This window comes from Scleropages formosus, chromosome 3 (assembly GCF_900964775.1).
Source record: "Scleropages formosus chromosome 3, fSclFor1.1, whole genome shotgun sequence".
Lineage (NCBI taxonomy): Eukaryota > Metazoa > Chordata > Actinopteri > Osteoglossiformes > Osteoglossidae > Scleropages > Scleropages formosus.
The window spans coordinates 1,736,299-1,761,589 of NC_041808.1; the positions used below are offsets into that span (position 1 = coordinate 1,736,299).

General features: G+C 45.9%; 1 protein-coding gene across 1 annotated transcript in view; it reads left to right on the plus strand.

Annotated features, from left to right (window-relative positions):
• Positions 1 to 24,872, plus strand: part of LOC108924676 (cell adhesion molecule-related/down-regulated by oncogenes-like) — a 40,285-nt gene extending 15,413 nt beyond the window's left edge. Inside the window, exons 2-20 of the mRNA XM_029250696.1 lie at positions 1,250 to 1,358; positions 2,073 to 2,348; positions 2,975 to 3,121; positions 3,271 to 3,414; positions 4,364 to 4,654; positions 4,750 to 5,019; positions 6,122 to 6,460; positions 9,044 to 9,321; positions 10,882 to 11,056; positions 11,277 to 11,393; positions 15,381 to 15,587; positions 15,701 to 15,882; positions 16,908 to 17,013; positions 18,182 to 18,304; positions 19,051 to 19,242; positions 19,786 to 20,087; positions 20,405 to 20,484; positions 23,592 to 23,854; positions 24,006 to 24,872. Coding sequence (XP_029106529.1) covers positions 1,286 to 1,358; positions 2,073 to 2,348; positions 2,975 to 3,121; positions 3,271 to 3,414; positions 4,364 to 4,654; positions 4,750 to 5,019; positions 6,122 to 6,460; positions 9,044 to 9,321; positions 10,882 to 11,056; positions 11,277 to 11,393; positions 15,381 to 15,587; positions 15,701 to 15,882; positions 16,908 to 17,013; positions 18,182 to 18,304; positions 19,051 to 19,242; positions 19,786 to 20,087; positions 20,405 to 20,484; positions 23,592 to 23,854; positions 24,006 to 24,157 — 3,717 coding nt within the window. The 5' untranslated portion in view covers positions 1,250 to 1,285 and the 3' untranslated portion in view covers positions 24,158 to 24,872. The remainder of the gene's footprint in view (positions 1 to 1,249; positions 1,359 to 2,072; positions 2,349 to 2,974; positions 3,122 to 3,270; positions 3,415 to 4,363; positions 4,655 to 4,749; positions 5,020 to 6,121; positions 6,461 to 9,043; positions 9,322 to 10,881; positions 11,057 to 11,276; positions 11,394 to 15,380; positions 15,588 to 15,700; positions 15,883 to 16,907; positions 17,014 to 18,181; positions 18,305 to 19,050; positions 19,243 to 19,785; positions 20,088 to 20,404; positions 20,485 to 23,591; positions 23,855 to 24,005) is intronic.
• Positions 24,873 to 25,291: the final 419 nt, after the last annotated feature.

Here is a 25,291-nt window from a genome sequence, read left to right on the forward strand (position 1 = left end):
GTCAGAATGACTCTGTGATACATTGAAATGAGTGGTCAATCACATCATTGGACTAACGGGGATGGGGTGCTTCCGATCATGAGCTGCAGTCTTTTTCTAAAGTCTGTATAAGGGGATGCTGCTGCATTTGCGCATATGACATGGAGATGGATATATAAGAATTGTTAGCCGGAGAAAACCAAGAGCGTATTTGAGTGCGATTTCGGTGCTGCTTGCGGTTGGGTGAGAATGAAGGCGATATGACCGCAATAAGCGCTGCCTCGGCGGATTACAGAGCAGCCCGATGAAAGACGGCTGTCGGAGGGATGGCTTCGCCCTGTCTGGGAGAGTCCCAGGCTCGTTCAGCTCTGGTGACCCCATCCCAGACATCATCTCTTTAATTTGACAAAGGACGCCGCCCACCCCCCCACACACCCCCCTCGGCACCAGGACGGAGCCGCAACCCGGCCCCGAGCCTCCGCGCGTGTCTGAATGTCCCAGCTGGATGGCCATTGTCCACCGGACTCCAGCTCAGAGCGCAGTCACCAACCGGGAACCGCTGATCAAAGCCAAAATGGATTATTGGTCCAAAAAAAAGGGGGCGGCATGTGTTTGTGCATGCATGCGGGCTGGTTGTGTGTGTGTGTGTGTGTGTGTGTGTGTGTGTGTGTGTGTGTGTGTGCGCGCGCGTGTGTGCGTGCGTGGGGAAGGGGAGCGTGGGGGTGAGAGTTCAAAAGGAAAGAGGAATGTTTCCAATTACGTTCTTTCCACCCCTTTTCCGTCTCTGGCTTTGGCGTGACTCCTCGGCCGCGCTTCAGGCTACGGTGCTACTGAGGGGCATCACACTGTGACAGGAGAGCGATATTAAGAGTGGAGATGCGCTCCCTCCTTGGAGTCACACCACCGTGGGGCAGAAATTGGGGTGGGAGCAGGGGCCGAAGAAATGAAGGCATTCCGAGCTGTAGGAGAACTGTAGGATCTTTTAGAGGGTGGAAGCGGGGAAATTGTCCCTTTTTTGCTTTTTGTATATTGTGTATTAGTTCATATTTGACTGCACGACGATGGGGGGGGGGGTTGTTATGGACTGTGGGTTTCTATGCCTTGGTTAATAACTTTGATTAAAACTGCACTGTATTAAATTACATTCATGTACAGTGTAATGTAGAAACAGAAGTTTCAACTTTTCGGTGGTTTCTAAACATAGGAACATACAGCATAGGTGGTTATGTGAGCGTTGAACTAATGCCGTTTCCCTCTCTCTCTATTGCAGGTGTATTTGAGCAGGGGGCTGCAGGGGTACGAGGGCATGATGGGCACTATATTAAGGCTCCTGGGCACCATGCTATGGCTCAGCCAGGCTGGGCTTGTCAGCTGCTCCTGTAAGTATGAGATGGAATTGACCATGGTTGGGGGAAGGTGTGGTTTGTGTGAAAAGAGTGTAGTTATACCAAGGGAAGGTGTGGTTTGTGAAGAAGGGGTGTGGTTATACCAAGGGAAGGTGTGGTTTGTGAGGAAAGGGTGTGGTTATGCAGGAAGAAGGTGTGATTTGTGAGGAAGGGGTGTGGTTATGCAGGAAGAAGGTGTGGTTTCTGTGCAAAGGGTGTGGTTATACAGGGGGAAGGTGTGTTTTGTGAGGAAGGGGTGTGGTTATGCAGGAAGAAGGTGTGGTTTCTGTGAAAAGGGTGTGGTTATACTGGGGGAAGGTGTGGTTTGTGAGGAAGGGGTGTGCTTATGCAGGAAGAAGGTGTGGTTTCTGTGAAAAGGGTGTGGTTATACTGGGGGAAGGTGTGGTTTGTGAGGAAGGGGTGTGGTTATGCAGGAAGAAGGTGTGGTTTCTGTGAAAAGGGTGTGGTTATACAGGGGGAAGGTGTGATTTGTAAAGAAGGGGTGTGGTGTGGTTATGCTTGGCAAAGGCATGGTTTTTGAAATATGTAGTTTGGGTTTTCCATTCTTTTTTCCAAATAGCAGGGTAATTCGCATTTTTCAAAAACTTTTTCTGTTGCCTTCAAACTGTTATCTTTGTGAAGAAAATACAGTACAATTTAGTAATTGTACCTTTAATTTTTCACGCATGTTTGTGCTGCCCTGCACAGCAGCCCCCCTGTCCTTCCGCTCGGAGCCCCTCTCCACGGTGCAGCGGCTAGGGGGCGTTGTCCGTTTGCGCTGCTCTGCCCGACCATCAACTGCGCGCCTGTCCTGGCACTTCAGGGGTCAGCCGCTGGACCCGAGTTCGACCCCGGGGGTTCGGGTGCGGTCCGGGTCCCTCGCCCTGCCCTCTCTGGAGCCCAGTCAGGAAGGCCCATACCAGTGTGTTGCACATTCGGACTCGGGCGCCATTGCCAGCCGCCTGGCACACGTGTCCATTGCAAGTATGTGTCCTGTGCTTATGTCTTATTGTCTTTTTGACACTTACAGGATCTGTTCGGTTTATTGTTCAGACAGCAGCTCTCTTCCTATGGTGTTTCTGAGTCCTTAATGGCGGCTCCACCTGCCGTCCAAACAATATCTGTACACGTTTTACTTGGTAAAGACCATAAAGGGCCCTCGGCTGCTAAATGGCTGCGTGTGCGGAGGCCTGGACTGGATGGAGTTTATCAGTTTAATGGCATCGTTCAAAACCGCATGTGTCAGGGCTCATTGCCTTACTGGCCAGAGCCTCCCAGTGAATATACAGTATTTGACATATATATTTTTTTTTGAATACATTGAACGATTATTTCTATTTTAAAAATAAAATTTTGTCCACAATCTAAACATGTACCCCCTGTTGGGAATCACTGCATTTCTGGACCCCTCTTGTAGTTTGGTCATATCAGTCTGTTATAAAGCCTATAATAAAACCCAGTGTTCTTTTTTAGTATTTTATACCTTTTTAGCATTTTAGACGGTATTTCTCCTGTTCTGGATGAACTGGATGTTTGACACAGCTGGACTTGCCTCTGGCTCTTGCTTTGTCTAAGTATCATCAGCTAAGACAGATGCTCTGTCCACACAGGTGTCTCAGAGTTTGCTGAGACCCGGCGGCGCAGCCTCACTGTGAACAATGGTAGTACAGCACTCATCAAGTGCCAGATTCCCTACAGCAACCCTCCCGCCTTGCCACGGCTGCGGGTTCGAGGGGAGTGGCTTGAGCAGTCCACAAGTAAGCACGTACTCTCATAGATGCACCCTTACTTCTCATGCTCTTAGCATGAGTAACTCTCGTGTAGGGTTTTATCAGTTTGTAATCGTATTATTATATGATCTATGCAATACTGAAATTAAAATTGAAATGTTTCTTTTTCTTTTTAGATGAATATCTAATTCTTCCATCTGGGAACCTCCAGATTATGTCTGTCTCCCCTCAGCACCAGGGGACATATAAGTGTGCTGCGTACAACCCTGTGACTCAGGAGGTCAAGGTGGAAGCCCATGGCACGAAACTGACCGTTAAAGGTGAGTGAGGACACTTTTCACTGGACCGTGCTCCATTATCAGTTCATTGCAGTTCTCTAGATTATTATATGTTATGTCCCATTATACGTTAATGTAAGAGATTTTGCTTCAGAATCAGAGATCAGAAGGCAATATGTTTTGAGACTCTTGAATGTGATCTAAAAATTGCATGGTTAAACTTGAAAATTTTTATTAACTTTGAACTACATCAAAATTAAAACTAATTTTAAATGACCAAAATTAAAAAGACCTGTTCACAAGCTGTGATTTTGCCCAGTCATGGACTTTAACCCCAGGTAGGTAAGTGAGTTGAACTGTGATGGCTTGGTGGCATGATGAGCAGTGCTATTGTCTCATTGCATCTACGTGATGCAAGAGGACAGGGGTTTGAACCCTGTTCTGTCTGTGTGGAGTTTCCATGTTCTTCTCGTGTCTGTGTTGGTTTCCTCAAAGTGCTCTGCTTTCTTCCCAATGGCATGCTGGTCAGGTGCACTGGGAACTCTAGGTCACCTATAGTGTGTGAGTGACAGAGAGAGTGTGTTCCACAGGTGTTTGGTTGAGTGAGTAATTGTAAGCAGTGTAAGTCACCTTGGTGAATAAGGTGTGGGGTGGTAACACTACATAATGTTCGTTGGAAGTTGCTTTGGAGCAAAGTGTCTGCTAAATGAAGTAATGGAAGGCCTTCTTCCACTCTTCTTTTGTTTAAGTGCATTTTGCTGCCAACTAATGAGTGGAGCTGGAACTGCAGGTTTTGCACCACAACACAAAAATTTTGGAAAATAGGACAGTCGAGGAAAAGCAATTAAAAATAAATAAATTAGTTAATAATATTTCAAAAATATATCATTGAAATTTCAGAACTTGCACGTTCAGAACGTGAGAAGCTAGGGTAGTTGAATGATTTCTAGACATTATGGCTAATGTTTGCTTCTTTGTCTCCCCTGTGAAGGTCCAGACAATCCCTTTCCTGCACAAATCATATTTCCCACCACCCCTCAGGCCGTGTCTGTGATGCAATCTGAATCCCTCACTTTGGAGTGTGTTGTGTCTCAACGTCTTTCCACAACCGTTCGTTGGACTAAAGATGGGAAGACCCTGCAAGAGAGGAACAACTACAGGCTGTCCCACGACAACCTGGTATTGCCTGCGGTAAAGAAGAGCGACAAGGGAAGCTACCAATGTTCATTCCACGTGGAAAGTGGGGACCTGGTCAGTGCAAACTACACTGTGAACGTGCTTGGTAAGGAACGCTTACAGGTTTTCTGCATTGCTCCATCTTCATCTGCATCTGAGAAGTACTTTCCCCCTGACTGTAGTCACCTGTCTGCTCCCTAGAACCTGCATCTGTACTACAGGGCTTGACCGACCAGTCCGTGTTCTCCGGCTCATCCGTGCGGTTTGTCTGCATCGCAAAGGGTAACCCTGCCCCCAAAGTCACCTGGCTCTTTAACTCCAGACCCATTCCCCCCTCGAGCCGCTTCCAGATGTTTGGATCCTCCCTCCGCATCGATGCCGTGACACTGCAGGACCAGGGCATCTATCAGTGCCTGCTGGACAACGGGATTGGCTCCGCCCAGTCAGCGGGTGCCCTCACTGTTCTATCAGGTATTGTTTCTACTCAGGATAACCAGGTTGCCTCTGGCTGTTTTGGTCCCATATATCTAAAAACCCCTACAACGACTTAGGACAATCTATACAGTTTTTCTGTACAATGGGCTTATTAGTGAACATAACGAGTTTCTTTAGTGTATCATCTATGCAGTCAATCAGTAATAGTGTTGTAACAGAGTACACCTCGATTTACCTGCCGGATTGGTTTTGTGAAAGTCTTGCGTATAGCTATAACAACTAAAAAACACTTTTAACATTTTTACTAAGTTCAAGCTACGTTAAAATTAAAACTTAATTAATAATCACTGAAAATAAAAAAGTAATCTTCATACACATTTTTCAAAATAGGTAAGTGTACAAAATACAACTAACAATTAATAAGTATAAAATAAGGCAAACAAATAAATTGACAATAAATGTTTGTATCTTCGAAGGTCCGTGATTCCGAGCGTTCATATCTCGAGGACCTTGTATATTCCATGCTATCGCCGCAGGTTTTTCACTCCATGCAGAATATCAGCTGCTGTGATAAATCAGCGAAAAAATTTTAGTGACCTTCTCGTGAGGGGTGGTGTGTTTTATGGTCAGCTGATACTGGGTGATCACGCCGGTGCACCTTCTGTATTCCGTCCAGAAGCTCCCAGACAGGAGAATGTAAGAAGTAGCTGTACGAGATAAAGATGGAGCAGAGACCACCCGGCTGTCAACTTTCGGCAGGGCGTAGATGTTTTTATGACCTTACGGAGCCTGTCGTACCTTCTCCGTGCAAGTTAGACTCCCTCCCCTTGTCCTCTAAATGATGAACGATTGAAATGAGCAGACATCTGTTTTCAAACATAAATTACGACATGAGTAAATGTTATTGCTCTATTTTGAGTTCTAATTTCGTAATAATTACGAAGGCACCTACATGCCGACAGTTCCCATAGCTGCGCTACAAACAAATCCTGCAGACTGCTTAAACTGTAATATGGATTTAAGCAACAAGCAACCTGCAGTTAATAATAATTTTGAGACACGGTGTCCAAAAACTGTCATTATGGAAAAATGCTCTGTATGTTTGAATATCTGTCTCTGTCTATAATTCACTTTCTAGGTGCGAGTTCCAAACCTGTCATACTGACGCCGCCCTTGAGCGGGACCTTTCAAGAGGGTGACGACGTGTTTCTGTCGTGTAACGCGAGTGGTGTACCGCTGCCAGTGATCCGGTGGTACAACTCGGACGGTCCCGTTGACACCCATCCGGCAGACCTCCTCCAGCCCCCGCAGGCTACAGCCAGAGCGCCCGGTGACAGCCCCCCTCATCTCACAATGTCCCGACCTGGGAGCAGCTCCCTCTACATCCGGGCTCTCACCGTGGCCCGTGCTGGGAAGTACATCTGCGAGGCCTCCAACGGCCTGGGGTCTGTGCAGGCAGAGGCCTTTCTCACTGTAGGTATGTTGTTTCTGACTTTAGTTTTTTTAAAGTTGTTTTCCATTCGAACCCCTCACCAGTGCTCCCCCCAGGCCCCATTCACACTACATTTACATTTATTTATTTAGCAGATGCTTTTCTCCAAAGCAACTGCCAATGAACTCTATGTAGTGTGATCAGCCCACACACCTTATTCACCGCGGTGACTTACACTGCTAAATACACTACTTAAACTGGGTCACTCATCCATACATCAGTGGAACACACACACACTCTCTCTCTCTGTCACTCACACACTATGGGTGAACCTGAACAACATGTCTTTGGACTGTGGGAGGAAACCAGAGCACCTGGAGGAAACCCACACAGACAGGGAGAGAACATGCAAACTCCACATAGACTGAGTGGGGATCAAACCCACGTCTTTCCGCACTAATGTTGTGTAAGTGGAAAAAAATGGTTTGCTACACAGTAAATATGAGGCCAGCAGTGATTTACCCATTTGCACAGCAGGGTTATATTTACTGTATCGATTCAGGGTAAATACTTCAAATACTTCAAGGGTACCAGAGCAGGACTTTAACATAGTGTCCACATGCACTGCGGAAACCTCCCTGAGTGAAAAGACCAACATGTCTATGTCCAGGGTGTCCCCTCTCTCACACCCTATACATTTGGGATAGACTCTGGATCCCCACAACCCTGAAATGGACAAACAATTATTGAAACAAATGAATGTAATAAATAAAACCTTAAAGATGCAAGGTAGAAATAAATTGAGTAAAAAAAATCTATAAAAGATGTAATTGTTATAAAAATACCTTTTATTTTTCTATTTTAATTCATTTTAGGGGATGTGTTTTTCTCCGGGTGTCTTTTTTTTTTCCTTCTATAAGGAATAATGGTAATTCGACCCCCCCCGCCCAACAGGAATTTTCCTAATGGGGTGATTTCACGGAACGGATTAACTCTGTGATGTGGGGAATGGATGTACTTGGTTGTCTAGGTCCGTACGCAGACCCATCGGTCTGACGTCATGGAAAGTGGCAAAGGTGACGGGTGCGAGGGCCGAGGAGGACGGCCCGCAGAGGAGTGCAGTGCGTGGGGGTGGACGTTGTGCCTGGGTCTCGGGCTCCCCGGTTATTTTAATGGTCAGGGTGTGGAATGTGCGGCAGCTGGCCGCGGGCCCAAGGACTTGCGTTGTGTTACCAGCTCAAGAGCTGTTTGTTTTGTAAAATAAACCAGAGGAGCACAGCAAACAGGCGGCGCTGGGGCCCTGGGCTCCGCCGTGGGGCCGTAATGATTAAATCCTACTGATTTAAACTCGTATTTATATTTCAGTTTTTTTAAAATGTTTGTCTATAGCGTTGTGTGTAGGAGACAGACACTCTTAGTCTCTCCTAGCCCGCCCACACACACACACACACACACACACACACACACACACACACACACACACACACACACACATTCCACTTTCTTATTGCCAACCTAGTGTCACATTTGATATAGTTTCCATCCTGTAGAATTTCCCAGGTGAACCGTTGACTTCAGAGTATTTTAATGGGGGGGGGGGGGGAGGGTGGTAAAAAAACAAACAAAGTATTATAATGTTCACTGTGGTGTATTTTCAGTTTTTCTGCTTTATGCTAATTGATGCTTCTGGTTTTCATGCGGACGACCGTCATTTTCCGTCATATCCCGGTGATATTCGGCAGGTTTTTCCGGAGCTCACAGAAACCGACGCGCTTACGTTTGCGCACAACGTGTTCCTGGCTCATTTCGTGGAAAATATGGCACTTAAAGCAGATCAGTTTGGTACTGTGGGATTCTGCAAAGATCTGAACTTTTAGGACCTGGATAAACACTACAGATGGTCCGACTTAACGATTTTTCGACTTTACGATGGTGCAATAGCGATACACATTCAGTATAAGCCATACTTGGAATTTTGATTTTTTCCGGGCAAGCGATATGCGGTGCGATATTCTCTCGTGATGCTGGGCAGCGGCAGCGATCCGCATCTCCCAGTCTGTCACGCGGTCGCTATACGAATACCCCCCCCCCGTATCTACATTGTGTTTTGTGCATCCATCACGTCTACGAAATGCCCATCTGTGTCTCCTGCTACTGCTGAGAAGAAGAAGAGGAGGAGGGAAATTACTCTTTAGGAGAAACTCTAGATAATTAATTGCCCAGCATGAAGGCGGAGAGCTCCTAATGGCCATCGCACGTATGCTAGGCTACGATGTTCAGTAGGTTACGTGTATTAAATGCATTTTCGACTTACGATATTTTCGACTTACAATGGATTTTGCGGAACGTAGCCCCGTGGTAAGTCGGGGAACGTCTCTATTCTGTTTTTGAATTTCACAGAGATTCCCAAATCTAATCTCAAATTATTCACCATAAACAGCTAAATCAGCCACTTTGGGACATTTTAATGTTTTAATAAAAGTTTTTTTTGCGGAGAACTTTTGCCCAGAAAATTGCAGTATAAAAATATTACCATTTTACTCACTACTAATATAACACCTGCCCGAGAGTGAAGGTGTGAATAAAGGCTCCAGATGACATAACTCTCTGTCTGCGTTTGACTGACAGCTCCCCTGCAGAGCACCACTCTGGGGCTCCTCCCGGACAGCCCACGTTCCCTTCACCCAGTGCAAAGCGATGAAGGGGAGGAGGCGCTCTTTCTCGAAGAGGGGCTTCAGAACGGCGTGGGGATGCCCACCGAAAGGACAGGTGACCTCCCCGCTCCAGAGGCACCCATCATCACCAGCCCCCCACAGACACACAAGCCTGATGTGTACGACCTGGAGTGGAGGGCTGGCCGGGACTGGGGCAGTCCCATCAGCGCCTACTTTGTCAAGTACCGCAAGGTGAGCACTTCCCGTGGACCGAGATCAGGCCCGACCCAAAACTGGGCTGCTCAAGTTAATCCGACGGTATGGACCTGTTAGGAGCTGTCCTTCGAAAACGTCATCCCTAGAAAATATAAATATCATATCCATTGGTGCCTGTTACATACACATGGATGTACAGTGTTAAACACGCAAGTACAAACACACATATAGTATGAGTATATGTACACAGTTAATACCGATTCAACATGGAGAGATTTTAATTGCATCCCTTCTTTTTCTCATCGGTTTATTGTAGTACTTGGGAGAGCAGGGGGTACAGTGGTAAGAGTTGCCTCCTTTTATTCAAAGGACATGGGTTCGAATCCCCCCCTTACTGTGGTACCGTTGAGCAAGGTACTTCTGCTGGATTGATACAGTAAAGATTACCCTCCGTATAAACAGGTGAATCAGTGTATGGAGAAAAGCAGCAGCTAGATGTAAATGTAGCAGAGGAAACAGAGGCCCCTTGAAGAGGAACGTATGGAGGAAAAGTGCAATGTTTCATTCAGACTGGTGTGTGGAAGAACACACACTTTCATCTTCAGCCAACATTTTTGGACAAGACGATCAGTCAGCAGTGAGTAACGATGGCATGAAAGACAGTTAACTTTAAAGATGGGAAGGTTTCTCCAGCCATCTGCTGGGTCAAGAAGCGGACGAGTGACTCAGAGAAAGGCATCTTGGAAGCACGCAGCGTTGGCGTGATGCTATTATTGAAGGATAGCTGAACAAGAACGCCCGAATCACGCTATTAGACATCATCCTTTATCATGTAATTCGCCCAACTCAGAATGCAGGATTCTCTTTGATAATCCACGATCAAGGGTAGCTTGCATACCGTACAATGATTATAGGCCTGTGCTGCATAATTTTAATGAAACCCAGCGATGGCACCAGGTACCAGGCACATCTGAAGATTGAAATGTCTTTTATGGGTTGCACGTGTTGCTCAGATCACGCACTTGACTCTGGAGCTGATCCGATTCTCGAACCCTTGGCAGGACGATGTTGTTCTGCTCTTTTCAAAAGGGCACCGGTGAAGTTTCAGCTGTCCCACCGTGTGCAAAGTGTTTAAAAAGGAAGTATAAACACCGCGCCCTGCTCCGGGTAGGATGGCTCACTACGCAAATGAAAAATCGTGTAACGGGGCAACTAGAGGTCAGCACGCCATCGCTGGCGCCAACTGGCGATGGCATCTTAATATTAGTCCTTCTTAAGAGATAGGTTAAGAGACTCGGATGGATCATTCAAAGACTTTTAAGGGCAGCTGTGTCCAAGTTTAGTCCGTTAACAACAAAACTCTTGCTGTTACTGTTGCTTTGCTCCCTTCTCCAGACCAGGCTTCATTGTTTCACAGAAATTTGAAGATGTGACACAATGAGAGCCGTTGTTTTACGTATTGCCGACTCTTCCCACGCTCAGACTCAAGGGGAAATGTCATTGTAGGGCAGTCGGCTTTGGGAAAAATCAGGATCAACATTTTTGTGATGTCTTTGCGTGCTGAGGCCATTGTTGGTTTGTTTGTTTGCGGCACAGCTGGATGACGTGGGCAACGTGGTGGGCAGTTGGCACACGGTGCGCGTTCCCGGCAGCGAGAAGACCTTGCGACTATCAGAGCTGGAGCCGTCGAGCCTCTATGAGGTCCTGATGGTGGCCCGCAGCGGTGTTGGAGACGGCCAGCCCGCTATGCTCACCTTCCGCACAGGGAAAGGTTAGTGCTCTTGACGTTCCTTGGGTTCCAGGAAACCAGAGGTGGGCTAGAAAAGGCAAAGCCCTGCAAGAGGCTCAAACTAGAGCTCAGATGCAGCCGTTTCTCAAACTGGGTGTCTGGTGGTGTGAGGTCGGGATGCCTGTGGAGGTGAAATGTTTACAGATGGCGGCTGAGTTAGTATCTTTGGCATCAACACGCGACCTTCCATCTGTCTTTGCAGAGAGGAGCACGTCCTCCAGCAAGAACCCCTCCAAAGCCCCATTCGTGTCCCAGCCGGAGGAGGTGCCCAAGCTCGAGAGTTCTAACACCCGCTTCGGGGTGGTGATACACGACAGGGGTAAGACTCTCCAATGCAAGCAGATCATAACCGACTGTAACTCTTCACAAAGTTGGGCGAGTTTGAAGTCGGAACGTTGATATTAATGCTGCAGTGTTTTCGCAGCGTACAGCACCTACTGGAAGTACTCGTTAGGAAGTGCCTTAGGAATTGTCTTATGTCCTTTCCCTCACTAATCCTTCTCAACAGCATTGTCATGAATTTGCTTCGCATGTCTCTTGGTCTTCATTCTTTACTTTTTGTTGACTGACCAACTGTTGGGCCTATCAGACATAAATATGTTTGTCCTAGAATCACGATAATAATAACTCTAACTCATCATAGGTGATCTCCATTCAGCTTATGGTTCATGACAGCTGATTTGGGTGTCTCATAGTGAAGGTGGTGAATACTTATGCACTCGGTTGTTTAGTGTTTTACATTTTGAATGAATTTAAAATTGCTTTGTAAAAAGGTGTTTTCACGTTGACATTAAACCGTATTTTTGGTTTATCAGTGTCAAGGGTGCCTCATTAAATCCACACACACACACACACACACACACACAGTCTAAAACCGCTTGTCCCGAGCGGGGTTGCGGCGAGCCGGAGCCTAACCCGGCAACACAAGGCATAAGGCTGGAGGGGGAGGGGACACACCCAGGACGGGACGCCAGTCCACTGCAAGGCACCCCAAGCGGGACTCGAACCCCAGACCCACCAGAGAGCAGGGCCCAACCAAGCCCCATACCTATTAAATCCACTGTGATTCAATCCTGTAAATACATAACAAAAAACAGTCCTGGCAGTGGTCAATACTTTTTAATAGGCATTGTATTCTGCGCACGGGTGGCGCGGTGGGTTGGACCAGGTCCTGCTTTCCGGTGGGTCTGGGGTTTGAGTCCCGCTTGGGGTGCCTTGCGACAGGCTGGCGTCCCGTCCTGGGTGTCCCCCCTCCAGCCTTCTGCCCTGAATTGCCGGGTTAGGCTCCGGTTCCCTGCGACCCCCTATGGGACAAGTGGTTCGGAAAGTGTGTGTGTATTTTGCATTATTATTATTATTATTATTATTATTATTATCCTGCACCATGAACTGGTGTCCTGTCCAAGGTGTACCCCCCCAACCTTGGACCCAGTAATTCTGGACCACCATGACCTTGACCAGGACAAGTGGTTAATAAAAAAGAATGAATGGATGTACATATTATTATTATTATTTTTATTATTATTATTATTGTTGTTGTTGTTGTTGTTATTATAATTAATTAATTATTTTTTTTTTTTAGCTGATGTGTTTGTCTGTGGTGCCTTGCAGAGGTTGCAGGACGTTCTAGGTGAAATAGTGTTCCAACTGACACATCAGTCATGTAACAATTCAGTACGTATATCCAATACAGAATCCATTACAGAATGATAGTGTGTTGTAACCAGAACTTAGGTTTAAAAAGCGCTGTATTATAACACAATGAGTACGTGCACTTTAATGTGGTCACTGAGCTTTGTGAGATGATGAATATTAGAAGGATCGTGTTCCTTTGGCGCTTTCATTTATGTTTGTATCCTTCTTCTGCTTATTAATTATGCTGCCAAGTACCAAGTTTGACAGATTTCAATTAAAAGTTTTGGTCTCACAGTGGAGATTTGTGCACATGTGTTTGTGTATTTATATGTCTATGTATGTTACGAGAGGGGGTGAGGTGGCGCAGTGGGTTGGACCACAGTCCTGCTCTCCGGTGGGTCTGGGGTTCGAGTCCTGCTTGGAGTGCCTTGTGACAGACTGTCGTCCCGTCCTGGGTGTGTCCCCTCCCCCTCTGACCTTACGCCCTGTGTTACCGAGTAGGCTCCGGTTCCCCGCGACCCTGTATGGGACAAGCGGTTCTGAAAATGTGTGTGTACGTTATTAAAGCTGCATGGTGGTGCAGTGATTGAGCTGCACATTGGGCATAGGTTTGAATCTGGATCATTCAGTGGTGGAGTTTGGAGGTTCTCCCTATATTTGCCAGGGTTTCCTCCCACAGTTCAAAGATGTGCAGAAGAAAGCCATGGTAAAGCGCTTCTGTACCCTCCCTTACCAGTGGTTGCCCTCAACCTAATTGGACTCATTGGCATTTATTTACCCGTATACATGTAGTAAGGTGTGTGTACGTACAGTACATGTGTGTTCTGCTAAAACAGGAGTAAAAGTCGCTGCCAATCTTGTGATAAAGTGAAGGAACGAGGAGCTCCCCTGTGGAACGTGTCCTCCGCACCCCCAGCCCCCATCCCCATAGATCACTGCCAGCTGCTCAGGAACGGCTGGTGCCCCGTGAGATGTTTGGACAGCGCCTGCTTTGTTTCTCTCTGTCCTTGCGATTCTCCTGTCTGGAACACTGCTCTGGCTTTCATGCTCACAACTGAGGCCTCAGAGAGAACTGTGATGGATTGTTAAACTTCTTGTCTGTGTGTGTGTGTCTGTGTGTGTTCAGATGTAAATATATAAACATATTAGTGTGCGCTTACAGATATCTGTGTATTCATTAAGTTAGAGCGCATGAACTGTATAGTTTATCCTCCCGTGACCACACTAGGGGGGGAGGGTGTCATAGATGTGATTTTAAAAATCATCTTGACATGATAGTAAACCTTGTATCTGTAAAAGGTATTTTAACAATTTTTAGAACAAATAGAGTGTTTTTTCTTTTTTAATTCTGTATTTAGAGTTACAAACTTCTTGAAATACTGAAATGTTTCTTTTTTAATTCTGTAAAATACATATATAAATACTATATCACAATACACACACACACATATAGTAACATACAGTATATATAATATTTTGATGGTCATGTGAGAATGAACTGTGTGTGTGTGTGTGTGTGTGTGTGTGTGTGTGTGTGTGTGTATGCAGATCTTTCCACTAACCCACCTTTCTCCTCTCACACTTTCTCGCTGCCTGTGTGTCTGTGGCTCAGACCCTTGACTGTAAGTACACATTCCGTTCCGGCATGCCGAGACTGTACATGCACTTTGTTTTCTTTCCTCCACTGTCTTCCTCGGTCTCTGATCTTACCTGGAATGGATGAGGGTATTTCCTTTCTCCACAGTTGCAACAAAGATTACATTTCAGCCAAAACAATTTTTACTTTTTTTTTTAATTTGGTATATTTTGTTTTCGTTATGAGAGTTTATTTTTACAAAGGGGCCTTTTTTGCCTTATTAGACCCCCATTATTGATGATTTACATATTGAATTTGCAGTTTTGCCAAGAAAGTACAATTCGTGGATAAGGAATATTTCTTTTTCCTTCACCGCTCTTTCACTCTAGACCGGTTTACGTACGATGAGCATTCTGAACCGAATACAGATGCCCCTCGATCAACGATGGGGTTACGTTCCGATAAACCCATCGTAAGTGGAAAAATCACAAGTCGAAAAAGAATACAGTACCGCACCTACCGAACATCATATCCTAGCCTACTGTACCTTCAACGTGCTCAGAACACTTACTATAGCCTACAGCTGGGCAGATTTAAGCAGGAGACACACATGAGCATTTAGTAGACGTGATGGGATGCGAAAACACAAAATAAAAAACACTTTCAACACAGTATCGGTTGTTTGCACTTGTGGTTGTTTACACTCGTTGGTGTGATACTTAGAGACTGCGAGCGTGGTTGAGTGGATGCTACGGATCGTTGCCAGCATTGGGAGAGGGTATCGTACTGCATATTGCACGCGCGAGAACGGATCGAAATTCAGAGTATGGATTCTACCGAATACGTATCGCTATTGTACCATCGTAACTTCGAAAAATCGTATGTCGAACCATCGCAAGTAGAGGAGCATCTGTATGTCTAATTTGAGGTGTTTTTGTATTAGAAGGTGTACACATTACTTGGTTTTGTCGAGCGCTGCTGATAACAGAACATGTGAGCGGCACCATAGACAGGTAAACGTGTGACTGGTGCCACTGACAGCTGAACATGTGAGTGGCACCACAAAGCTGAACGTATGATCGGTGCTGTCCGCAGTGCCCGAGGCTCCGGACCGGCCCACCATTTCCATGGCGACCGAGAGCTCGGTGTACGTCACGTGGATCCCGCGGGCCAACGGGGGCTCCCCCATAACGGCCTTCCGTGTCGAGTACCGGCGCCAGGGCCGCAGCGCAGACTGGCTCGCTGCAGCCGACAACATCTCGCCGCTTAAGCTCTCCGTGGAGGTCCGGAGTCTGGAGCCAGGTGTGACTTCATCGCTCTCCGGTGCTCTTTTAGTGCAATCACTGCAGTCCACTCGGACAGGTACCCGTTTGTCCGTATCCATTCCGACAGTCCCGTTCGTCTTCCTGTCGCAGGCTCTGCATACCGATTCCGTGTCATCGCCATGAACACATATGGCGAGAGTCCTCCCAGCGCCCCCTCCAGGTTCTATCAGGTATCGGCAGCCAGCCCGCCGTTCCCTAGCCGTCCCGTGGCCGGTCCACACATCTCCTCCACGGATGCTGTCAGCGACACACAGATCATGCTGCGCTGGACTGTGAGTGTGCTACTTCTATCTGCCTGGAGTGGGGGCTTCTGGGTATTCAGCCCGCTTTCTACTCAACTCACACATGGAAACACAACTTTTGTTCTGTGTCGCTGGATGTATGTCATTGTTGGCAGGCGGTCATTGTTTTCAGCCTGGCTATAATCATTAGGGCCGACCATTTAGAAATGGCTTGTGGGCCCCTAGCAGACACGCTAAATCTGGCATTTAATTGGTCTGGAGTGCTGTGATTAGAGCTCGGTTCCCATCTCGATTAGCAGGCCTGTTCTGGCTGCTATGTGAGAGTGGGGGGATGGGGGTGATAAGAGAGATAAGAGAGGAGAAAATTATGATGGGAAGGAAAGAAAGCACGGTCCACTTCATTCTTTCCCATTCATCTAAACTTAGCCCTCGGGTTGTGTTCCGGTCAAATTTGACCCAACTTCTTGTCGTCACAAATACACTTTCTTTCATCTGATTGCCATACGGCTTCATGACGTCCTCCACCAGGCATCTGAACACATAAAATTAATGATCACCAATGAGCCGGTCAGATCCGGCCGTGGGAAATAAATGGGTGAGACTACAATAAAGGGCAAAGAGTGTCAGATATCAGCTCTCTCTTTCTCTCTCTCTCACACACACACACATACATGACTGGAATTATTTCAGGTGAATGAGCTCTGTAGACCATGGACTCCAAAAAAGATGCGTACAACTTGTGGTCATCTCTAGGAATGAAGTTGGTTAAAAAGTTTGACACAGCATTGGGTGATTTATAACATTGGACTGCTTTATAACCAGTCATGATCTGCCGCCCAATTTTAGATGGGAACACAAACGATAAAATGTAAGTTTACTCCTAATGCCGAATTGACCACGAGCCCGACCTCATTCCCAAGGTCACGCCAGCGTGCAGCGTTTCTGCTCTTCACAAGTGGAGTGTGGTGGTCATTGTTCAAGTACTTCAGTGTTGGTGGAATTATGCTGATGACGACCGAGGCTGGGAATTAAGCCGTGTGCCCTCTGTTCTGCAGTACACTCCATCCAGCAACAACAACACACCCATCCAGGGCTTCTACATCTACTACAGACCCACCGACAGTGACAATGACAGCGACTACAAGAGGGACGTGGTGGAGGGTGAGTTGGGACCGGACTTTCCGCCACAAAGCGGGGCCAGCCTTGAGCGGAGGAGGAGGAGGAGGAGGGTGCGGTCGGATGCAGGGTGACAGGCAGCGGGGGCTGGCAGGGGCTATTCCCGGGGGGTGTCCCGAAGGAGAGCAGATACCCACTTGGAGCGGGACGAGGTGAAGAGGGTCGCTCCGCCGATTGATGTGCGAGTAGCGCTGCGGCTCGGTAATGAGGCAGCGTAAATGTGTCTTTAATAAACGGCCGCCTCGCTAATGGCCCAGAACTGAAACCCTAAACCAGGCAGCCGGAGGGGCTCCGGTTGCCATCAGGAATGTTTACGGCTAAACCCGACCGAGGGTCCGTTTCCCACTATGCTGTTGGGTGGGGGCAGTCCCCCCTGGCCCGACCCCACCCTTCTAACCTCTTAACCTCCCCCCTCTTTTCTTGCTGCCAGGCAGCAACACACAAGTTTGGTGTGATTCCCTTAGAAGGCTGGAGATGTTTTCAAAAGACTCAATTCTGCATTGTCCTGTATGAACCTCAAGGGGGTGGGGGGGGTTGGCTTTGCGTATATTGCTCTATATTTTAACTGCAGATTTATTTTTATTACAAGGAATAAGAAACATATGGACACAAACTTCAGTTATGCATATGTAATATGGAGTATGACCTTGAGGTTTTAGTGCCAGTAATCCATACTACTGGTGTAATATATCTAATTGTAAGTCACCTTAGATATCGGTGTCGGCTAAGTACTATGTAGTAATCACTGTATGTCTCTTTGGAGAAAAGCATGTACTAAATAAATGAAAATGTTCCTAAATGGTTTTTCAGTGGATTTTATTGTAAAGGTTTCGGTGATCATTTACAAAATTATATAAATAATAAAAAATAATAATACAGCTGGTTAGGTCTATTCCATACAGCACTGCACTTAGATAATAAAGCCATGAATCTTCCACAGAAAGAATTAAGTAAACCAATAAATGGAAATAAAATTCAGCTATTTGTTCTGTTTTATAAAGGTTTTCATAAAAAACTGTTGGACTGCACAAGGGTCACCCGTGTGTGTGTTTGTGTGTTGGGGTGAGGAGATGGTGGGGATGGCTTCGATGGTGAAAATTTGTGGAAATATTCAGAAGCAATGTCGTGAGCGCATGTTTTCCTGACACCACAGGCCTCAAGCAGTGGCATCTCATCGGACAGCTCCAGCCAGAGACCTCCTATGACATCAAGATGCAGTGCTTCAATGACGGTGGAGAGAGCGAGTACAGCAACGTCATGATCTGCGAGACCAAAGGTGAGAAAAACACTTTACGCCGTATCTTCGGATTATTAGTATGACTGGGACCCGAAGTCCGGTCCGTGGCTTGATTTGTTTGTAAGTCCACCTACTACTACTCATTCGATAAAAACGAATAATGATTCATGAGCGTACCCGTGATTTATTTGCTGGGTACACTCTGTAAAACTCTTAAATATAGCTATACTAAATAAAAAAAAAAAATTACATCAAGATCTTAATTTTTTTTTAAAACTTAGAGGTGTGTTAAATTTAAAGGTAATTTCACATGACTGAAAATGATTGAATGAAAATTTAATTAGAAGGTTTTTTTAAAAAGCACAGATAAAGCTATAATAAAATATTCATGCCGCTCGTTTCAGTATTTTTATTAGCGTCAACCAGCGTTAATTTAAAAAGACTGAAAATAAAAAAAAAAACTGGCCATTTCTCACGTTATCCACACGAAGGCTGTCCCGCAGTCCTATACAGTCTGGGTGCTCTTTACTGCCATGTGGAAACGCACATAATTTTTAAAAAAGGTAAGCAAAGAACAGGCAATAAAAATTGATAAATAATGGAGAAAAGTGTTGATGTTATTTGCAAATTTGTAACTCAAACTTTTTTAACAGTTGAGGAACCAGAGTAATGACATTAGAAAATATTTGCACTGGATATTTTTTTTACAGGTCATATTTACTGTATAATACTGAGTCAGTATGGACCCAAAGTATGGATACTAGATTAGTGCCTCTCTCTTGTAGCTCGATCGGCCCCAGGAGCGGCCCCTATGAACCCAGTGACTCCACCTGGACAGTACCCCCTGGATCCCCCAACGCCACCAGGGGGCCTGCTCTACCTGATTGTGGGAACTGTTCTGGGCGTGATGGTGCTCATCCTGCTGGTTTTCATCGCCATGTGTCTGTGGAGGAATCGGCAGCAGAACAGCATGCACAGTAAGTCTGAGGGGCCACAGCAGATGTCCCTGCATCTTTATTTAAAAAAAATCTATATGTATGTATGTATGAATGATAAAAAAAAAAAATGCTGGTCTAATGAAGGCGGGAGCTTCTCCACATCTTCTCATAGGTGTTCCAAAAGAGCAAACAGAGGTCTTTTTATTGGGAGGTTTATGAATAAATGTTTCTCCAGGCACTTGTTTGAAAACTGGTGAAGGAAACAGAACCACAGAGGTCTATAAAGACACATTTACTCATTTACATCTCGCTGGTGCTTTTTTCCAAAGCGACTTGCAGTGTTAACCTGCTTACAGTAATTTACCCATTTATACAGATGGCTAGTTTTTACTCTGATAACTCAGAGTAAGGACCTTGATCAAGGGTACTGTAACAGGAGGTGTGGACCAAACCTGAGTCCTTTGAGTCCAAAGGTGGTGCTTCTGTCTACTACGTCACCTGCTGCCTTATAGGCCTCTTTTACAGCAGATGACTATAGGAGTTAGTGGCATGTTCCTCACACTCTCCTCTTCCTACCCTCAGAGTTTGACCCCCCTGGGTACCTGTACCCACCCCCAGAGACCAACGGCCACATGCTGGAGTATACCACGCTACCCAGCACCGGCCACATCAATGGCACCGTTCATGGGAGTTACGGGCACCGGAGTTACATTCCACCCCCAGGCTGCCCACACCTCCACCACAAGCTGCCCAAAGGCCTGGCGCTGCTCAACGGTTCGGGGGCACTATATGCTCCAGGCCACCCTCAGTCACACACACACAATGGTTCTTTACCCCACGGCACCCTGGAGCATGAGTGCACCCCTTCCAGCCTCCCACACAATGTGAGTCCATATCATGGTCGCGTGTGTAAGTGACACAAGTACCCACGTTAAGCTATTTCGTATTTACGCGCACATCAAAAAAATACACATTTTTGACCCGCCTGGCGAATTCAGAAGCGCATAGATGTTAACGGTGGACATTTCGGTGAAGTTTGTTGAACATTTGTCGCAAACCCTTTCTTCTTTGTACACCAAACATCTACCTGCTTTAAATTATGTAGGGGTAATTAAAACCAATGTATGTTAGTATGGATATATAGTGCACATTTCTGAGACACTTTCTAATGCCCAGGATGTCTCCAACTGTTCCTTGGCAGGGTGGAGGGCTGTACTCAGCCGTGCCCCAGTCTGACCCCTCCGATTGCATGAGCTGCCAAAACTTCTGCAACAATAACAGGTAAGAGAGCAGTCGAAAGCCCCGGTAGCGTAGTTGTTAGAGCTGCTGCCTTCGGACTCAAAGGTTGCAGGTTTCAGTTTCACTTCTAGCTGTAGCACCCTTGAGCAAGGTACACACACACAATTGCTGCAGTGAAATTACCCAGTTGTATAAATGGGTAAATAACTGTACGTAGCTTAGCATTGTGAGTGGCTCTGGAGAAAAGTGTCAGCAAAATGAATAAATGTAAAACGAGCCTTGCGCCCTGTTCCTCTGGGATAGGTTGTGAACTCTTGTGACCCTGTCTTGGACAAGCAAGTTGTAGAAGTGAGTGTGTGAGAAGTGCAAGAAACTGTTTCTGCATTTTTTGCACCGGCCTCCTGCCGCTCGTTGAGATCAACATTGATTTTTCTCGCTAGTGGGGGGATACTGGATGAAATGAAACTATTTGTTTAAAAAAGAAAGAAAGATATCAGTATTTGGAGTGATTTGAAAGCTCACGACTCTAAATACAGACGTCCCTTTACTTACGTAAATCTGAGTTACCCAAATCCAGATTTACGTAAAAAATTCCCGGCATACACATTATTTATGGAAAGCGCTTTTATTTCACGCAAAACATCTGAAATACATTAAGCACAAGTTGGCGTAGCCAGACAAGGCAGGAAGCTGCATCTTCCCAGTTCTCGTGCGTTTTGAGCCGGGAACGCCTCTCCTCTCGTTAGCGTAGTGCTTTTTTCCCATATTTTTGACCCTTTTCATCATTCGCAGTGCCTGGTGGTAAACGTGCACTCGAAGGAAAACGAGAACCGTCTCGCAAGCGTACAGAAATCTATGTGGAGATGAAATTGAAAATAATAAGGAAGTATGAAGGTGGACAAAGATTATCGTCTGTAGTGCGGGAACCAGGTTTAGCCGTATCGACTATAAGTACGATAGTATTTTGATCGTATTTTGCATGTATAAGGGAGAACGTAAAAGGAACAGCTAACATGAAAACAACAATAATAGTGAAGAAACGTCAAGCTGCAGTAATTGAGATGAAAAATCATTAATGTTGTTATGTTGAATGGGGGGAGAGTTTGACATGTAACTTTTGACTTACATAAGGAGTTGAAGAACGGTCTTTTTGCATAAATTGAGGGGTGTCTGAACACCACACGGGAAATATTACACACACACACACACATTTTCAGAACCGCTTGTCCCATACGGGGTCACGGGGAACCGGAGCCTACCCGGCAACACAGGGCGTAAGGCTGGAGAGAGGGAGGGGACACACCCAGGACGGGACGCCAGTCCGGCGCAAGGCACCCCAAGCGGGACTTGAACCCCAGACCCACCGGAGAGCAGGACTGCGGTCCAACCCACTGCGCCACCGCGCCCCTCGGAAATATTAAAAACTGTAAAAAAAAAAAAAAAAAAAAAAAAAAGAAAATTAGAAAGAACTAAAGTCATGTAAAAAAAGGGTGAAAAATGATATATGCGGTGCACTGGATCACGTCCGGTCACACCAGGATGAGCCACATAGAGACGCGTTCGGTGCGAGGCCTGTTGAAAAGGCTGATTTAGGGCCTGTTCCTCAGTCAGTTCCCTTTGGATCCAGTTCGCTGGAAACGTGTGAAGCGGTTTGCTACGTAACGAGCGCAGACGTGCCGACTCCTGTGCCGCTCCTTTGTTTTTCACCCAGACGCATTTCCCAGCTTGCGTCTCCCCCTCCTCGCGTCACATGACTCATATCTCTGTGGACGGGGATCCGAACCCTGGAGCCCCCCTCCCTTCCTGCATCCCCACCGGGCTTGTTTATGTACTTCGGTAGCTCTGGAGCTAACAGTTTACACTGTGTGCACCCAGCCAGCTGACTTAATGAGAGCCTTGTTTATTTACCTAGGGGAGTAGCTGGAGGACGGGCTCAACGCCTTTGGTTGGACTGAACCGGCAGAGATTCCCTATTCGCGACTGCACTCCCGTTGCTTTTTTTGTGAATGGAACGATCCCAAGATTTCTGTGTTTTGTTTGTCAGCGCGAGTGCCTCAAACAGCTGGTTCTCTTGTTGGCTAAGCTTAAATAACTATGTTTAGAAAACATCACTTAACTGAAATATATGCACGGAGCTGCAATTGTTACGCGTCTGAGCAGAACAGATTTATTATTCATAATCCAGACCCAGGTCTGATTACTTTTTATGCACGTGTTTAATATCCGCTTTATCGTTACTAAGATTTGATTTCTGCTTGTTTTATTTTTATAGCATGTGCAGTTTTAATGACTGTTAACTTTCATTCATCAGAAGTTATCTGCTTAGTTCCTAGATTTAGTAGTACTTATTAAAATTTATTTAAAGAGTCATTTTTGTCAAGCCTTTTAGGACTGACATGCTGATGCAAATCACATTTTATTGGTTAAAGTCATTGTGACTTAGAGTTTTGAAAGGGGTCAAAAGCTGCACAAATGCACAAGAAGAGTACACTCAGTTCTCAAGTTATGAAATTTGACAGATACGACGAATATCTTACATTTTATATACTTTCAGCAGCGCTTTCTTCACAGTTTTGTTTTTGGGTTTTTGCAAAATAAGCGTGACCTGTATTTCCTTCTGTCACCATTAGTTGGCAGCAAAATGTATTCAAATGAAACAGAATCACGGTAGAGCTGTGGAGCCGCGTTCATTCCACTGGCTTCCGCTGTGGTAACAGCTCCTGTCTGGTGTTCTTGAATGTCAGTGGGAAATAACCAGATTTGGAACATTGCACATGTTTATGGGGTGAATCGGTTAACGTTCTGAAATTGAATAGGGATTTGTGGAGAGAACGTGTTTTTGGATGATAATGCATGGATGGTATAGAGTGGAGTATTTTTTTGTTTATTACAACTGTGTTTGATGGTTTACACAACATAGCCCATTAATAAATGGAGAGGCATATAGTATCCAGCATTTATTGATTGTAACTTGTTTCTGAAAATTGATGTAGACTTATGAAGAAATCTAGGCGCGAATAGACTTCCGGCCTTAGTCCAGTTGAGGACCGAGTGTCTAAGGAACTCTTTTGACAGTAAAACACTCATAATTTTTCCTGAAGATTGTGCATTATCCACACTTTGTTTTTGAATGTTTTGTTTTCATGCAGATGTTACAAAAAGATGAACGGCAGTTTTACAAATGGTGCGGTTCCGATGCACCGAGCGGGGCCCTGCCAGCAAGAAGGTTTAGAAATGATGCCGTTGGGTCAGGTGACCCCACGCTGTCACACCCCCAGTAGTCCACAGTGCCTGGGGGAGGACCAACGTGATGTGTCTGGGGAGGATTCGGCGGACAGCAAGATCCCACCAGCATCCCAGCATTCCTGCTGTCAAGTAGTGGAATACCAGCACTTCCCATCCAAGCATGAAGGTTGGTTATGGAAAAACTCAAGCTCCCACCCCCCCTTTTTTTTTTTAAAATAACATGTCAAGCCTTGTTGAGAACCAGGAATTGCTGGAAATTAGTGTTCACACTAAGGAGTGTGTTTTTTGCCCACTCTACCCACACCCGTGTCACGCAGAGGAGGACTTGCAGTGTGAAGATCCAGAAGGAGCCGTGTTGTGCTGGGACAGCCTCGATCTCCCTGAAGTCGGCTGCAAGGAGAAGGGGGGGTGGATGACGACCGCCGGCCACATGGGAGAAATCATAGCGCCAGGCCTGCAAGAAACCTGAACCCCAACTTCCTGTACAGCCACACACACACGCGCACACACACACACACACACACACACACACAAACACACACTTACTCGGGACTGTGCGCGGGCGAGCAGCACTCGCAGGACTAAGGCGCCCACGTGGTCACACACAATTTATGGCGTGCTGACAAGGACACGGAGCGGCCCGCGGTCTCGTCGGGGAGACGAGCGGCTCTAAGAAAAGGCAGGCGAGCTGCAGACCGAGAGCTGCAACCGCAGCCCACAAGCGGCAGTGGCGTTGGAAAACAAAACAAAAGATCTGTAGACAATTTATTTATTTTTTTTTGCAGTAGTAAAATATAATGAATGTATCTGTTAAGTAAAAAGTCTGTCTTTTATATTATTTATGCTTTTTGAGAAATACTTTTTTTTTTTGTGTTGTGCTTTCCACAGAGTGTGGAGATTAGCCGTTTATGTATAAATTTTTTTTTTTTTTATAATATAAAGAGGAATTATGGAAGATACAAGGCCGGCTCTTCTTCTTTTTCGACCGCAAAGTACGTACCAGATATTAGGCTGCCTGAAATATATTAATTCTGTGGCACTGACTGATTTATAGGATTCTGATGCTGTTCCCTGTGATGGCGTTCGATGTGCACTGCACTGGCGTACGGTGCTTAAATTATAAGCAACACTAATAAGCATAAGCAGGCCACTTGCAGGCCGTCATAAAGCACTTATGTGATACACTGTTTTTATTATTAAAAACAGCAGCTGGGGACAGCTGGTAGTGTAGAAGTTAGAGCTGTTGCCTGTGGGCCTGAAGGTCACAGGTTCAAATTCCACCTCCAGCAGTAGTACCCTTGAGCAAGGTAGGTACCTTAAATTGCTCTAGTAAAATTGCCCAGCTGTTTAAATGGCTAAATAATTGTAAGTTTCTTTGGAGAAAAGTGTCAGATAAATGTAAATGGCAAACTGAACTAGACCAGTTCGACACCTGAGGATGCAGTTTATCACCTGCTAATAAGTGAGTAAATGGTATTATCAATTATAACTGCTGACAGTACCTGGATGCTGCTAAATACAGCATCCAGGTACTGTCAGCAATGTTCATTAATATAACACATACTGTACGTGTAAAGAAGTGGAAATGTCAGTTTCAAGATGC